Source organism: Cebus imitator, unplaced genomic scaffold (assembly GCF_001604975.1).
Source record: "Cebus imitator isolate Cc_AM_T3 unplaced genomic scaffold, Cebus_imitator-1.0 Scaffold82, whole genome shotgun sequence".
Classification (NCBI taxonomy): domain Eukaryota; kingdom Metazoa; phylum Chordata; class Mammalia; order Primates; family Cebidae; genus Cebus; species Cebus imitator.
In genome coordinates, this window is record NW_016107397.1 from 3,434,088 (window position 1) to 3,451,222 (window position 17,135).

The 17,135-nt window shown below is 52.4% G+C and overlaps 1 protein-coding gene across 1 annotated transcript in view; it reads left to right on the plus strand.

Moving 5' to 3' along the window:
* The window catches only part of EPHB4 (EPH receptor B4), a 26,550-nt gene that overhangs the window by 3,379 nt on the left and 6,036 nt on the right, over window positions 1–17,135 (plus strand). The window contains exons 2-12 of the mRNA XM_017533537.2: window positions 185–255; window positions 517–804; window positions 2,082–2,478; window positions 4,652–4,807; window positions 5,052–5,384; window positions 6,026–6,150; window positions 7,139–7,304; window positions 10,539–10,641; window positions 10,842–10,906; window positions 11,491–11,604; window positions 11,720–11,967. Of these exons, the coding sequence (XP_017389026.1) occupies window positions 185–255; window positions 517–804; window positions 2,082–2,478; window positions 4,652–4,807; window positions 5,052–5,384; window positions 6,026–6,150; window positions 7,139–7,304; window positions 10,539–10,641; window positions 10,842–10,906; window positions 11,491–11,604; window positions 11,720–11,967 (2,066 nt within the window). The remainder of the gene's footprint in view (window positions 1–184; window positions 256–516; window positions 805–2,081; window positions 2,479–4,651; window positions 4,808–5,051; window positions 5,385–6,025; window positions 6,151–7,138; window positions 7,305–10,538; window positions 10,642–10,841; window positions 10,907–11,490; window positions 11,605–11,719; window positions 11,968–17,135) is intronic.

A 17,135-nucleotide genomic window follows, 5' to 3' on the forward strand; every position in this document is an offset into this window, starting at 1 on the left:
TTTGGTAGAGACGGGGTTTCACCATGTTGACCAGGATGGTCTCGATCTCTTGACCTCGTGATCCACCCGCCTCGGCCTCCCAAAGTGCTGGGATTACAGGCTTGAGCCACCGCACCCGGCCGGGATCTGGTGTTCCTGACCTCCCTCCCCCACCCCAAGCACTGACTTTGTCTCTCTGTCTCAGAGACCCTGCTGAATACAAAATTGGAAACTGCTGATCTGAAGTGGGTGACGTTCCCTCAGGTGGATGGGCAGGTGAGAGCTGGGCCCAGGAGCTGGAGCTCTGGAGGAAACTAAGGGAGGAGGGGGTGCCCTTGCCGCCTGCTTTCTGTGTACCACTCCTCACCCTTGTGCCCCAGATGACAGTGGCCCAAGCAGTGTCATCTGAGCCCTTGCCCTCAGAGGCGCCCTCCGAACAGTACCAGCGGCCCCTTCCTCAGTCCCTCTCACTTTATGGGGTTCACTCCATGCAGCCTTCTCCCTGGCGGGCCCCCGACCTGACCCCCTTCTCTGCAGTGGGAGGAGCTGAGCGGCCTGGATGAGGAGCAGCACAGCGTGCGCACCTACGAGGTGTGTGATGTGCAGCGCCCCCCGGGCCAGGCCCACTGGCTCCGCACGGGCTGGGTCCCCCGGCGGGGCGCCGTCCACGTGTACGCCACGCTGCGCTTCACCATGCTGGAGTGTCTGTCCCTGCCTCGGGCCGGGCGCTCCTGCAAAGAGACTTTCACCGTCTTCTACTATGAGAGCGACGCGGACACGGCCACGGCCCTCACGCCCGCCTGGATGGAGAACCCCTACATCAAGGTACCCAGGCACCCCTGGGGCTCACCCACAACCAAGGTGGGATTCCTAGCGAGCAGGCCCATGGCCTAGAGGGCAGCCGATGCGGTTCCCAGGCCTCTGGTCAAGGCCCTGGGGACTGGAAGCAGGAGGCTGAGCTATGGGGAGGGAAGCAGGTGGTCTTGTGGGTGGAGCAGCAGAATATCCGGGGGCTGCCTGGCCAGGCCCCCAGGGAGACCCAGGCCTGAGGCCTCCAGTCACCTCGGCCACCCTACCCCACCACGCTCCAGCCACGCTGAGCTGCTGCGCTCCCTGACTGCACCTGGCTGGTTTCCAGCTCCGGACTTTGCAGCAGTCTCCACCTAGGGGCCTTCTTCTCTCTGTCTCTCACACCCCTACTTGTCTTCCAGGTTCCAGCTCTGAGATCTTGCCTGTGCCGCCTTGGCAGATTCTTCCCTGCCATCCTGCAGAGCTCTGCCCACCTGTCTGTCTCGGCACTCATTTCACTTCATTAACTTTTTTAAGATTTTTTTAAATTTTTGAGACGGAGTCTCGCTCTGTTACCCAGGCTGGAGTGCAGTGTCTCAATCTTGGCTCACTGCAGCCTCCACCTCCCTTCCTCTTTCAGGCAGTTCTCTGCCTCAGCCCTACTGAGATTACAGGTGCACACCACCACACCCCACTAATTCTTTTTTGTATTTTTAGTAGAGATGGGGTTTCACTATCTTGGCCAGATTGGTCTTGAACTCCTGACCTCAGGTGATCCACCCGCCTCAGCCTCCCAAAGTGTGGGATTACAGGTGTGGGCCACCGTGCCCCACCTGTTTATTTTTATTTTATATCTATATTTTTAAAATGGGATCTCGATATGTTGCCCAGGCTGATACCGAACTCCTGGGCTCAAGCGATTCTCCTGCCTCGGCCTCCCAAAGTGCTAGAATTACAGGCCTGAGGCACCAGGCCCGGCCTCGGGATACTTTATAACTTCCCTAGGATTCATTTATTTCTGTCTCCTTGACTCTGAGATCAAAGCCTGGCATTGCGTCAGTGTCAGTAAATGTTTGTAGAACAAGTGACTGAAAAGGGCAGAGGGGCAGGCTGGAGGTTGGGCACATTGCAGGAGCTTTGCAAGGATGAATGGACAGTGTGGGGGTCTGCAGAAAGTGTGTCCTGGGGAAGGTGGGGGAAGGTTCTGGAACAGGAATGGAGGAGGTCTGGGAGGGTGAGCTGGGAAGCACATGACAGTCCTCTGGGTCCTCAGGGAATGGGACAGCAGCGGTGTGTCTCCCCCACCCTGGCAGGTGGACACGGTGGCCGCTGAGCATCTCACCCGGAAGCGCCCTGGGGCCGAGGCCACCGGGAAGGTGAATGTGAAGACGCTGCGCCTGGGACCACTCAGCAAGGCCGGCTTCTACCTGGCCTTCCAGGACCAGGGCGCCTGCATGGCCCTGCTGTCCCTGCACCTCTTCTACAAGAAGTGTGCCCAGCTGACTGTGAACCTGACCCGCTTCCCGGAAACTGTGCCTCGGGAGCTTGTCGTGCCCGTGGCCGGGAGCTGTGTGGTGGACGCCGTCCCTGCCCCTGGCCCCAGTCCCAGCCTCTACTGCCGTGAGGATGGCCAGTGGGCCGAGCAGCCAGTCACGGGCTGCAGCTGTGCTCCGGGGTTCGAGGCGGCTGAAGGGAACACCAAGTGCCGAGGTGAGAGCTGGAGCTGCCCCCGAGAGTGCTGCTCATCCAGGGGGAGGGTCCTGAACGAACGCCATGAACTCTGCTCTTGGACCCATGTCTGTCTGTTTGTTTGTTTTTTGGAGACTGTGTCTTGCTCTGTCACCCAGGCTGAAATGCAATGGCATAGTCTAGGCTCACTGCACCCTCCGCCTCCCCGGTTCAAGCAATTCTCCTGCCTCAGCCTCCCGAGCAGCTGGGATTACAGGCACCCACCACCATGCCCGGCTAATTTTGTATTTTTAGTAGAGACAGGGTTTCACCATGTTGGCCAGGCTGGTCTCAAACCCCTGACCTCATGATCCACCCTCCTCTGCCTCCTAAAGTGCTGGGATTACAGGCATTAGCCACCACGCCTAGCCCAGACCCATTTCTTAAGTTTCCATTTTATTTATTTGGTTAGTTTTTGAGATGGAGTCTCCCTCTGTCACCTAGGCTGGAGTACAGTGGAACGATCTTGGCTCACTGCAGCCAGGTTCAGGCGATTCTCCTGCCTCAGCCTCCAGAGTAGCTGGGATTACAGGCCCACATCACCACTCCCGGCTAACTTTGTATTTTTAGTAGAGACTGGGTTCACCTTGTTAAGCAGGCTAGTCTCGAACTCCTGACCTCGGGATCTGCCCACCTCGGCCTCCCGAAGTGGGATTGCAGGCGTGAGCCGACACCTGGCCAAGTTTCCATTTTAAATGCTCTTCCTTCTCCTGAGGTTACTAGAGGGTGGATCTGTTTTCTGGGCTCTTTCTCATTTCCAGACTTCTCTGGAAGCCTGGCCAACTTCCCTGCTTGCCGACCATGGGAGGCTGGCCTGGGCTGCAGGACTGTCCTGTGGGGGGACCTTGTTGGTGTCCGGACAAAGCCATCAAGTTCTCCCCACCTGTTCATTGTGAGTCTTCTCTAATTTGCTGATACTGAATTCTCACGTAGCCTTCCCTCTAGACAAGGGCTTCTTACCCTCTGGTTTTCTAGGGAATCTGTGAGCATTGGTGGAAGAAAACAAAATGACTTTATTTTTTTTTTGAGACAGAGTCTTGCTCTGTCGCCCAGGCTAGCGTGCAGTGAGTGGCACAATCTCAGCTCACTGCAGCCTCCGCCTCCCAGGTTCAAGTGATTCTCCTGCTTCAACCTCCCGAATAGCTGGGATTACATGAGTTCATTACCATGCCCAGCTAATTTTGTATTTTTAGTAGAGATGGGGTTTCACCATGTTGGCCAGGTAGATCTTGAACTCCTGACCTCAAGTGATCTGCCCACCTCAGACTCCTCCTTAGGAAAAAAAAAAAAATAACAGGTATTTACAGCCCATTCCAAGTGCCTTGAGAATCTCAAAACATTGTTTTTGCTCATGATGACTTCAGTACTACAGAGGTTAGGAGACCTGCTGCTACATCTTAGTAAAGAAACACAAATGTTGTTGTAGCCCACACTTTTTTCTTCATGTTTCAGTCATTGCATTTCAGCTTAATTGGTTTCCCTGGTATTGCTATATATTTTGTGGTGTGCGTTTGAAGTCATAATTTGGAGTAGAGGTCTTTCTGTGGGCTTCACCAGACTGCCAAGATCAGGGTCAAAAAAGGTTAGGACCGCTTCTCTGGGGAGAGAGTCTCCTTTCTCCTCTTAAGAGGTGAGGTTTTGAGATCTTTCTTCCATTTTCCCACCTTAGCACTTCATCAGCCTTAAAAGCAGCTGGATTTTTTTTTTTTTTTTTTTAAGAGATGGGATCTCACTGTGTCGCCCAGGCTGAAGTGCAGTGGTGCCATCTCTGCTCACTGCAACTCTGCTTCCCGGTTCAAACAATTTTCCTGTCTCAGCCTCCCAAGTAGCTGGTACTGCCAACGCCCACCACCACACCCAGCTAATTTTTTGTATTAGCAGAGATGGGGTTTCACCGTGTTAGCCAGGATGGTCTCAATTTCCTGATCTCGTGATCCACACACCTTGGCCTCCCAAAGTGCTGAGATTACAGGTGTGAGCCACTGCACCTGACCCTTGCCCAGGCTGGTCTGGAACCCCTTGGCTCAAGCGATCCTCCAGCCTCAGCCTCCCAAAGCGCTGGCATTACAGGCTTGTGCCACCAGGCCCACTGTGCAGATGGATGTTTTGTGCATACTGTTGATGAATGCTTTCTTTCTCTCTCTTGCTCTCTCAGCCTGTGCCCAGGGCACCTTCAAGCCCCTGTCCGGAGAAGGGTCCTGCCAGCCATGCCCAGCCAACAGCCATTCTAACACCATCGGATCAGCTGTCTGCCAGTGTCGCATTGGGTACTTCCGGGCACGCACAGACCCCCGGGGTGCGCCCTGCACCAGTAAGTGACCAGCACCCAGGTGCAGTTCATTGGGGAGGGATCAGAGACCCCTGAGGCGGACCCCGACATGGCCCCCATCCTCCCTGGACTTCCTCCCTTTGCCCCGGGCATGCTGCTCCCTAGCTCCAAGGTGAAGCCCGCTGTCTCCAAGGCAAGAGGCCAGCATGGCTGCTGGCCCCTCCACTGCCCTCTCCCCACTGCCATGGAGCAGGTCGGCCTCTGCCTGACCCCCGGTCTCCTGCAGCCCCTCCCTCGGCTCCACGGAGCGTGGTTTCCCACCTGAACGGCTCCTCCCTGCGCCTGGAATGGAGTGCCCCCCTCGAGTCAGGCGGCCGAGAGGACCTCACCTACGCCCTCCGCTGTCGGGAGTGCCGACCCGGAGGTTCCTGCGCGCCCTGCGGGGGAGACCTGACCTTCGATCCCGGTCCCCGGGACCTGGTGGAGCCCTGGGTGATGGTTCGAGGCCTGCGTCCTGACTTCACCTATGCCTTTGAGGTCACTGCGTTGAATGGGGTGTCCTCCTTAGCCACGGGGCCCATCCCATTTGAGCCTGTCAACGTCACCACGGACCGAGAGGGTGAGGCTTGGGGGCTAGGGCAGCTGGTGGTCCGGCAGGAGGGATGTCACTGAGACCCTGAAAGGGAGAGGCAGGGGCTTTGAAGTGGGGTTCCCAGGAAGTGTGAGCGGTCAAGGCTTTGGGGGCAAGAGGCAGAAAGGGGGCAAGGGGTGGGCATAGTGACTCAATCCTGTAATCCCGGCACTTTCGGATGCTGAGACAGGTGGATCACTTGAGCCCTGGAGTTCAAGACCAGCCTGGCCAACATGGTGAAACCCTGTCTCTACTAAAAAAAAAAAATTTAGTGCTGGGCGTAGTGGCTCACAGTTGTGATCCCAGCACTTTGGGAGGCCAAGGTGGGTGGATCACCTGAGGTCAGGATTTCAAGACCAACCTAGCCAACATGGTAAAACCCTATCTCTACTAAAAATTAAAAAATTAGCCAGGTATGGTGGTGGGTGCCTGTAATCCACTTGGGAGACTGAAGCAGAAGAACTGCTTGAACCTGGGAGGTGGAGGTTGCAGTGAGCCAAGATTGTGTCACTGCATTCCAGCCTGGGTGGCAGAGCAAGACTGTCTAAAACAAAAGAAGAAAACAAAAATTTAAAAAGACAAAGGACAGACGTGCATGCATAAGGTTTCCGTGTCTCTGCCTCTCACAGTACCCCCTGCGGTATCGGACATCCGGGTGATACGGTCCTCACCCAGCAGCTTGAGCTTGGCGTGGGCTGTTCCCCGGGCACCCAGTGGAGCTGTGCTGGACTACGAGGTCAAGTACCATGAGAAGGTGAGGCCAACCCGTGCCCCTAGGAGTGGGTGGGCAATGGGTTGTGCTCTTCCGGCTGGGATATCTGTGTTGCAGACACCTGTCAGGCATTTGAATTCCAGCTCTGCCATGGCTTCTCTGGGCTGCCTTGGGTAAGCCCCTTGGCCTGTCTGAGCCTCAGACGCCTCATCTATGTAATAGTTACTGTAACATACCAGGCACACATGGCCAGCACAGTGGCTCAAGTCATGTGTGGTGGCCACGCTTGTAATACCCAGCACTTTGGGAGGCCGAGACAGGCAGACTGCTTGAGCCTAGGAGTTTGAGGCCTGCCTGGGCAATATGGTGAAACCTCATATCTATAAAAAATCTAAAATGAAAAAAAAAATCAGACTGGGCACAGTGACTCACACCTGTAATCCCAGCACTTTGGGAGGCCGAGGCAGGTATAAGAACACCTGGGGTCAGGAGTTTGAGACCAGCCTGGCCAACATGGTGAAACCCCATCTCTACAAAAAATACCAAAATTAGCCAGGCGCACTGGTGAGTCCCTGTAATCCCAGCTACTTAGGAAGCTGAGGCAGGAGAATCACTTGAACGAAAGAGGAAGAGGTTTCAGTGAGCCGAGATTGCACCATTGCACTCCAGCCTGGGCAACAGAGTGAGACTCTGTCCCAAAAAAAAAATTAGCCAGGCATGGTGGCATGTACCTGTGGTCCCAGCTACTCAGGAGGCTGAGGTGGGAATATCACTTGAGCCCAGGAGGTTGAGGCTGCAGTGAACTGTGTTTGGGTCACTGCACTCCAGCCAGAGTGACAGAGTGGGACCTTGTCTTTTAAAAAAGATGTTATGAATGCACAGCACATGGCTTGCACACCTGTAAGTTCTCCCAAAGGCCTCACCAGCTGCCAGGCAGGCTAGTGATGTGAGCGCAGGGTGAGGGGAGGAGGCAAGAACAGCAGGAACCTGGGCCCCGGGTGACAGCCAGTCCCCTCCTTCTCCTGGACAGGGCGCTGAGGGTCCCAGCAGCGTGCGGTTCCTGAAGACATCAGAAAACCGGGCAGAGCTGCGGGGACTGAAGCGGGGAGCCAGCTACCTGGTGCAGGTGCGGGCACGCTCTGAGGCCGGCTACGGGCCCTTCGGCCAGGAGCATCACAGCCAGACCCAGCAGGATGGTGAGCCTGGGGAAGGGGGTGAGGGTGGGGGTTGGAAAGACCCCCAAAGTTGCTGGAAAGACCCCAAAGTGCCATCTTTTTTTTTTTTTTTTTTTTTTGGAGACGGAGTCTTGCACGGGCTGGAGTATAATGGCGCGATCTCGGCTCACTGCAACCTCTGCCTCCTGGGTTCAAGTGATTCTCCTGACTCTGCCTCCCGAGTAGCTCGGATTACAGGTGTGCACCACCACGCCCAGCTAATTTTTTGTATTTTTAGTAGAGACCAGGTTTCACCTCATGATTAGCCCACCTCAGCCTCCCAAAGTGCTGGGATTACAGGCATGAGCCACTGTGCCCGGGCCAAAGTCCCATCTTCATGTCCTCCTTCCTGTCAATCACATGGCACACCCTAAAGAGGAGGGAACATAGGATGTCGAAACTAAAACCAACAGCTGAGTGTGAAGTCCGGCCTGGTTCACTCTGTCCCCCCAGGCTGGAGTAGTGGTATGATCAAAGCTCACTGCATGGCTGGGTGCAGTGGCTCACCCTGTAATCCCAGCACTTTGGGAGGCCAACACAGGAGGATCATTTGAGGTTAAGAGTTCAAGATCTGGCCGGGCGTAGTGGCTCAAGCCTGAAATCCCAGCACTTTGGGAGGCTGAGGTGGGTGGATCACCTGAGGTCAGGAGTTCAAAACCACCCTGACCAGCAAGGTGAAACCCCATTTCTATTATAAATAAATAAATAAATATAAATAAATAAATGAATAAAAGAGTTCAAGATCACCCTGGCCAGCATGGTGAAATCCCATCTCTACTAAAAATACAAAAGTTAGCTGTGTGTGGTAGTGCATGCCTGTAATCCCAGCTACTCAGGAGGCTGAGGCAGGAGAATTGGTTCAACCTGGGAGGTAGAGGTTGCCGTGAGCTGAGATTGTGTTACTGCACTCCAGCCTGGGTGACAGAGCAAGGCTCTGTCTCAAAAAACAAAACAAAAGCTCACTGCAGGCTCAACATTTAGCAACAACCTGACCTGTGCCCCCATTTCGTCATCCAGTAAAATGGGAATATCATGAACCTTCCTGCAGGACTTTGAGGATTCGAGGTAACAGATTATTTTTTATTTTTAATATGCTGGGCCAGTGGCTTGCTGCTTTTTTTTTTTTTTTTTAACTTTGGTTTTTAAGAGACAGAGTCTCGCTCTATTGCCCAGGCTGGAGTGCAATGGCACCATCATAGCTCACTGCAGCCTCCAACTCCCGAGCTCAATCAGTCCTCCCATCTCTGCCTCCCAAGTAGCTGTGACTACAGCCGTGTGCCACTGTGCTCAGCTAATTTTTAAAAATTTTTGTTGAGCTCTGTGTTTCCTGATAATTGCTCAGGCTGGTCTTGAATTCCTGGCCTGAAGCAATCCTCCCACATTGGCCTCCCAAAGTGCTGGGATTACAGGCATGAGCTGCAGCACCCAGCTTTGGACCAGCGGCTTTCTAAACCTTGTACTTTTCTGTAATAGCTTTACTGAGATAGAGTTCCCCTGCCATACAATTCGCCCATTCGAAGTATACTATCAATGGCTTTTGATACATTCACAGAATTGTGCAGTCACCACCACAAGTAATTTTGGGAAATTTCAGCTCCCTCAAAGGCGACCCTATAGCCCTTAGCCATCACCCCTGACACAGATCCTTCTGTTGCCTCAGCCCCTGGCAAGCACTAGTCCACTTCCTGTCTTTACGGATTTGCCTGTTTTGGGTATTTCATAGAAATGAAATCCTCCAGTGTGGTCTTTTGTGACTGTTCACCAAGCAGAATGTTTTCAAGGTTTATGCATGTTGTAGTATATATCTGTGGGTTTTTTGGTTGTGTTTTGTTTTTTGTTTTGGAAGCAGGATCTCGCTCTGTCACCCAGGCTTGAGTGTAATGGTTCAATTACAGCCCACTGCAGCCTCAACCTCCAGGGCTCAGATGATCCTCACACCTCAGCCTCCCCAGTATCTGGGACTGCAGGTGTGAGCCACCATACCTGGCTTATTTTTCTTTTTTTAAATGTTTTTGTATTTTTTGTAAAGACAGGTTTTCACCATGTGCCCAGGCTGGCCTTAAACTCCTGAGTTCAGCCAGTCTGCCTACTTCAGCCTCCCGAAGTGCTGTGATTACAGGCGGGAGCCGCTGCACCCAGCCTGCTGGTTTTTTAAATTATTATTATTATTTTAGATAGGGTTTTGCTCTGTCACCCAGGCTGGAGTATAGTGATGTGATCATGGTGCACTGCAGCCTCAAACTCCTGGGTTCAAGCAGTCCTCCCACCGCAGCCTCCTGAGTAGCTGGGACCACATGTGCTCACCACCATGCCCGGCTAATTATTTTATTATTTTGTAGAGATGGGGTCTTGCTATTTTGCCTAGGCTGGTCTTAAACACCTGACCTCAAACAATCCTCCCACTTCAGCCTCTCAAAGTGCTGGGATTACAGGCATTTTGAGCCACTGCACCTAGCCATTATTTCATTTCTTTTTCTGGAAACGTAATAATCAGCTGTATGGAAATAGCTGGTTTTGTTCATTCTTTTATTTATTGGTAAACATTTCAGTTGTTTCTACTTTTTGGATAAAAGCCTGAAAGTGTTTTATCTTTAGAAAAGTTCATTCAAAGGAGATTTTTTGTGGACTCTGGTATTTATACTAGAACCAAATCAAAACCACTCTGGCAGCTGGGCACGGTGGCTCATGCCTATAATTCCAGCACTTTGGGGGGCTGAGGTGAGTAGATCACCTGAGGCCAGGAGTTCGAGACCAGCCTGGCCAACATGGTGAAACCCATCTCTACTAAAAATATATAAATTGGTCGAGCACGGTAGTGCACACCTGTAATCCCAGCTACTCAGGAGGCGGAGGCAGGAGAATTGTTTAAACCAGGGAGGTGGAGGTTGCGGTGAGCTGAGATTGTGCTACTGCATTCCAGCCTGGGTGACAGGGACTCTGTCTCAACAAACAAACACAAAACTACTCTGGCAGTAAAAAGATTGAGAAACTTCCTCCCTTGCCCTGAGGGACTTCAGAGGAGCCTGCTGGCCCCTGGAGGACAGTTTGAAACCCACTGTTTGTTCCCTGACCTTGCCTGCCTGTGTCCTCTCCCTCCACCTGTCCCCTGTACTGGGGACCCGTTCTCAGGAGATCACAGCTCACTGCTCAGAGCCGGGGCTGGGGCCTCCTACAGGGCTGTCTGTTTCTCCTGATCAGCAACCTTTCCTCCCGCAGAGAGTGAGGGCTGGCGGGAACAGCTGGCCCTGATCGCGGGCACGGCAGTTGTGGGTGTGGTGCTGGTCCTGGTGGTCATTGTGGTCGCTGTTCTCTGCCTCAGGTAAGAACTCTGACACCCGGAGGCCTCAGAAAGCCTGAGTTGATGACCAGTTGCCTGGTTGCTACAGGGCAAGCCTTTCTGGGTGCCCCTCAGCCTCTTTTTACTTGGAATCTTCTCCAATTCCTGCTCCTCCCTTCACTGTGTGCCTCATAGACGTATGTAACTCAGTTTACCTTTTGCTCCTTTCCCCTTGGCTACAGGAAGCAGAGCAGCGGGAGAGAAGCAGAATATTCGGACAAACACGGACAGTATCTCATCGGGCATGGTGGGTTGCCCTAAGTTGATGGAAATAGGGGATTGGGGCCGGGTACGGTGGCTCACACCTATAAACCCAACACTTTGGGAGGCAGAGGTGGGCAGATCACCTGAGGTCAGGAGTGTGAGATCAGCCTGGCCAACGTGGTGAAACCCTTCTCTACTAAAAATACAATTAGCCGGATGTGGTGCTGGGCACCTGCAATCCCAGCTACTCAGGAGGCTGAGGCAGGAGAATCACTTGAACCTGGGAGGTGTAGGTGGGCAGATCATTTGAAGTTAGGAGTTCGAGACCAGCCTGGCTAACATGGTGAAACTCTTTCTCTACTAAGAATACAAAAATTAGCCATGTGTGGTGGGCACCTGTAATCCCAGCTACTGGGGAGGATGAGGCAGGAGAATCGCTTGAACCCGGGAGGTGGAGGTTGCAGTGGGCCAAGATCATGCCACTGCACTCCAGCCTGGGCAACAGAGCAAGACTCCATCTCAAAGAAAAAAGAAAGAACTAGGAGCCTGGAGGCAAGACCTGTGAGCGTAGCCTCTGAGTCACCTGGGAGTTAATTCCCGGCTAATGAGGCCCTGCCTGATTCTCAGGTACTAAGGTCTACATCGACCCCTTCACTTACGAAGACCCTAATGAGGCTGTGAGGGAATTTGCAAAAGAGATCGATGTCTCCTACGTTAAGATTGAAGAGGTGATTGGCGCAGGTGAGAGCATAAGGCTGCCCAGGCACCTGGGAACGAAGTGGGGGTGGGCAGGCAGGAGGGCAGGACCACACCGGGGCGGGAGGAGAGCTGATGACCTCCGTGTCCTTGTTTGAAGGTGAGTTTGGTGAGGTGTGCCGGGGGCGGCTCAAGGCCCCGGGGAAGAAGGAGAGCTGTGTGGCCATCAAGACCCTGAAGGGCGGCTACACGGAGCGGCAGCGGCGGGAGTTCCTGAGCGAGGCCTCCATCATGGGCCAGTTTGAGCACCCCAATATCATCCGCCTGGAGGGTGTGGTCACCAACAGCATGCCCGTCATGATTCTCACGGAGTTCATGGAGAATGGTGCCCTGGACTCCTTCCTGCGGGTGAGCGCCCACCCTGGCTTCTTCGGCCACCTGGAGCTCTTGCCTACACCCAGAGGCCACTTGGGCTAAGAAGCCAGGGCAGACAGTGGGTCCCATGTCATCTCCTCCGTCCTTTTCCTCTTGGGCTAGGCCCTACTCCTCTGCCTTTTTTCTATTTTTTATTTTTTTGGGGATGGAGTCTCGCTCTGTTGCCCAGGCTGGAGTGGTGTAATCTCACCTCATTGCCATCTCTGCCTCCAGGGTTCAAGCAATTCTCTTGCCTTAGTCTCCCAGGTAGCTGGTACTATAGGCACGAACCACCATGCCTGACTAATTTTTGAATTTTTAGTGGAGACAGGGTTTCACCATGTTGCCCAGGCTGGTTTTGAATTCTAGGCTGAAGTGATCCACCCACCTCAGCCTGCCAAAGTTTTGGGATTATAGGCATGAGCCACCGCGTCCAGCCTAGGCATCTTTTTAAAAAAATCAAAACATTTTCCTATGTAACGAAATAACATTGCATTCAACAGAATTACAGTGATTCCCTAGCGTCACTGAATACCCAGTTGATTTTCACGTTTCTCTAGTTGTTCCAAAAATGTCCTTTCCTGCTGCTTTATTCCAACCAGGATCCAGTTCAGGACCAGGCATTGTACCTGGTTATTATATATTTTATTTATTTATTTTAGAAACAGGGTCTCACTCAGTCGCCCGATTTGGAGTGCAGCGGTGCGATCATAGCTCACTGCAGCCTCCAAACTCCTTGGCTCAGGTGATCCTCCTGCCTCAGCTTCCTAGGTAGCTGGAATTTCAGGTGCATACCACCACACCTGGCTTTTTTTTGGAGTCCTGCTCTGTTGTCCAGGCTGGAGTGCAGTGGCATGATCTTAGCTCACTACAACCTCTGATTCCCAGGTTCAAGCAATTCTCCTGCCTCAGCCTCCCAAGAAGCTGGATTACAGGCACCCATGGTCATGCCGGGCTAACTTTTTTGTATTTGTACTTTTGTAGAGACGGTTTCACCATGTTGGCCAGGCTGGTCTTGAACTCCTGACATAAGGTGATTGCCTGCCTCGGCCTCTCAAAGTGCTGGGATTACAGGCATGAGCCACCACACTCGGCTAACACCTGGCTAATTTTTAAATTTTTTGTGGAGATGGGGTCTTGCTATGTTGCCCAGGCTGGTCTCAAACTCCTGGATTCAGCAATCCTCCCTCCTTAACCTCCGAAAGTACTGGGATTACAGGCATGAGCCACCTCAGCATGCTGGTTATCATATTTTCAAGCTTCTCTAAATCCTGTGCAGTTCCTTATGATGACACTGACATGTTGAGGGGTTGGGTCCCTTGTTCCCCTGAATGTCTTGTTTTCTGGATTTATGAGATTCTTCTTGTGGGATCACAATGGTCAGGCTGGTTTCAAACTCCTGACTTCAAGTGATCTGCCCGCCTCGGCCTCCCAAAATGCTAGGATTACAGGCATGAGCCACCACTCCCAGCCTGATGTGTTTTTTTAAAATCACTTATTGGGTATAAATTTACAGGATATGACCAGGCATGGTGCTGTAATCCCAGCACTTTGGGAGGCTGAGGTGGGCGGATCACCTGAGGTCAGGAGTTCAAGACCAACCTGGCCAACATGGCGAAACCCCATCTCTACTATAAATATAAAAGTTAGGTGGGTGTGGTGGGAGGGCACCCGTAATCCCAGCTACTCAGGAGGCTGCAGCAGGACAATCACTTGTACCCAGGAGGTGGAGGTTTGCACTGAGCCAAGATCTCATCACTGCACTCCACTCTGGGAGACAGAGCAAGACTCTCCCCCCAGAAAAATGATGGTGTATGAGTGCAATTTTGTTACATGCCTAGATAGCACAGTGGTTGGGTCAGGGCTTTAGGGTAACCATCGCCTGAAACTATTTGGTGTTTTGTTGCATCCAAAATTCAACGTTTGTCACTAGACTACATGGCAGGTGCTAGGTACCTCAGGCAGATCCCATCTGCAGACACATACTGTCGGTCTGCCGCTGTGAGTGGGGCTGACACAGACCCTGGGGTTACATGGGGATAGCCTTGTGGATGCAGGAGTCTGCACAGAGGTCCAGTTGCAGGGAGTGGGGAGAAGAGATGACATTTGGGTAGATGAGAAAGAGCCCGTTATGAGAAGACTGTATGTTAGGAGCAAAGTAGAGACCCAGAGTGAGCAGGAACTCAGCATGTTTAAGAGACAGAAAGCGTATTTTTTCTTCTTCTTCTTTTTTTTTTTTTTTTGAGATGGAGTCTCTGTTGCCCCGGATGGAGTGCAGTGGCATGCTCTCAGCTCACTGCAACCTCCACCTCCCAGGTTCATGATTCTCCTGCCTCAGCCTCCCAAGCAGCTGGGATTACAGGTGCATGCCACCATGCCAGCCTAATTTTTGTATTTTTAGTAGAGACGGGGTTTCGCCATATTGGCCAGGCTGATCTCAAAACCCTGGCCTCAACCGATCTGCCCGTCTTGGCCTCCCAAAGTGCTGGGATTACAGGCGTGAGCCACCATGCCTGACCAAAGAGACAGAAAGGGTCTTAAAGGTGCCCTAGCTTGGTCGGGCGCAGTGGCTCACACCTGTAATCCCAGCACTTTGGGAGGCCGAGGTGGGCAGATTGTGTTCAAGACCAGACTGGCCAACATGGTGAAACCCCATCTCCACTATAAAATACAAAAATTTGCGGGCATGGTGGCTCGTGCCTGTAACCCCAGCTACTTGGGAGGCTGAGACAGAATTGCTTGAACCGGGACCCGGGAGGCGAAGGTTGCAGTGAGCTGAGATCACACCACTACACTCCATCCTGGACTACATATTGAGACTCCCATCTCAAAAAAAAAAAAAAAAAGGGTGCCCTGATTCACACCTATGATCCCAGCACTTTGGGAGGCCGAGGCTGGCAGATCGCTTGCAGTCAGTTGTTCGAGATCAACCTGGGCAACATGGTGAAATCTCGTCCCCACAAAAAGTACAAAAATGAGCAGAACGTGATGGTGCACATCTGTAGTCCCAGCTAATCAGGAGGCTGAGGTGTGAGGATCACTTAAGCCTGGGAGATCAGGGCTGCAGTGAGCCATCATGCACCACTGCACTCCAGCCTAGGTGACCCCATCTCTTAAAGAGGAGAGAGAAGGGGGCCGGGTGCGGTGGCTTACGCTTGTAATCCTGGCACTTTGGGAGGCCAAGGCAGTGGATCACCCGAGGTTAGGAGTTCGAAACCAGCATGGCCAACATGGCGAAACCCCATCTCTATTAACAATGCAAAATTAGCTGGGCATGGTAGGGCATGCCTCTAATCCCAGCTACTTGGGAGGCTGAAGCAAGAGAATCGTTTGAACCCCGGAGGTGGAGGTTGCAGTGAGCCAAGATCGTGGCACTGTACTACAGCCTGGACAAGAGCGAAACTCCATCTCAAAAAAAAAAAAAGAGAGAGAGATGGGAAGGCCAGAGCCAGTGAACCTGGTGAGCAGAGGAGAGATGGTAGACCCTGCACTGGGTAATGTGATGGGAACCCACTGGAGGGCTTGGGCAGGAGAGTGGTTTAAGAGGATCCCGGCGGGGCACGGTGGCGCATACCTATAATCCCAGCACTTTGGGAGGCCAAGGCAGGCTGGATCACTTGAGCTCAGGAGTTTGAGACCAGCCTGGCCAACGTGGTGAAACCCCTACTAAAAATACAAAAATTAGGCACAGAGGGGCACACCTGTAATCCCAGCTACTGAGGAGACTAAGACAGGAGAATCACTTGAACCTGGGAGGCAGAGGTTGCAGTGAGCCAAGATCACACCACTGCACTCCAGCCTGACACAGAACGAGACTTGTTTCAATAAAAAAACAAACCTCTTTGCTGGCTGGCAACAAGAGCAGGAGCTTGGAGAAGCCTGCAGCAGAAGCCTGTTGCCAGCATCTAGGTCGTGGGGTGAAGGGAAGGGTTTGGATTTGGGACACATCTTCACAGGAGACTCTGAGGTCTATACCCTGACTATCTGGCAAGTAGTGGTATTGCCACGAACTGGAGGGATTTCCAGGGCAGCTGCAGATCTGGGCGATGGATTCCAAATTCAGTTTTTGGACTGTCTGTCCCTGACTGCAGGACTGCAGACGGTCTCCCAAAACTTAGCTGAACCCAGAAGATGGCGTTTGTTTACTGTCTGTGACTTGTTGGTTTCCCTGGTGGAGCAAACTCTTTAAAGTTCAAGGTTGGGCTTTGGACCTTGGTTTTTGCACTGATCATTGGTCATACTCCAGTTCCTCACTGGTCTCTTGCAAAATCCACACACAGCTAATCCAAGAGGGCTGAACGATTTTGTGGTTGGAACAGCACCAATGCATCTCCACCTGTAGACAGTTAGGTCACTCAGGTAACTCATTCCTCTAATCCCAGCACCTCGGGAGGCCAAGTTGGGAAGATAATGTGAGGCCAGGAGTTCAAGACCAGCCTGAGAAACACAGTGAGACCCCCATCTGTACAAAAAAAACCTTTTTTTTTTGCGACAGAGTCTTGCTCCGTCACCCAGTCTGGAGTGCAATGGTGTAGTCTGAGCTCACTGCAACCTCCGCCTCCCAGGTTCAAGCAATTCTACCTGAGCCTCCCAAGTAGCTGGGATTACAGGCACTTGCCACCATGCTGGGATAATTTTTGTATTTTTAGTAGAGACACGGTTTCTCCATGTTGGTCAGGCTGGTCTCGAACTCCTGACCTCATGATCTGCCCACCTCGACCTCCCAAAGTGCTGGAATTACAGGTGTTAGCCACCGTACCTGGCCAAATTTTTTTTTAAGTAGCCAGGTGTAGTGGTGTGCACCTGTAATCCCAGCTAAGTTTAAGGCTGCAGTTAACTACGATCATGCCACTACATTCCAACCTAGGGGAAAGAAAGATACCCTGTATCTAAAAAACAGAAAAGCATTTGTTGAGTATTTACTGGGTGTAAAGCAGTATACCAGGTTAAACGGAAGGAAAAGTTGAAATAGGTTTTCAAATGATAATCTAATTCCGAGAGATTGCTTATCACTGAAACAGGAACCACTGTAAGCAGTGTGCTATGATACTGTAGCAAGAGCTGAGAAAACTTGGAAAAAGAGAAAGAAGGAGGGCTCACCTAGGAGAGTTAGGGGGGCTTGCCCTGCAGGTGAGTTGTGAGGTGGGTCTGGAAGTGACAGA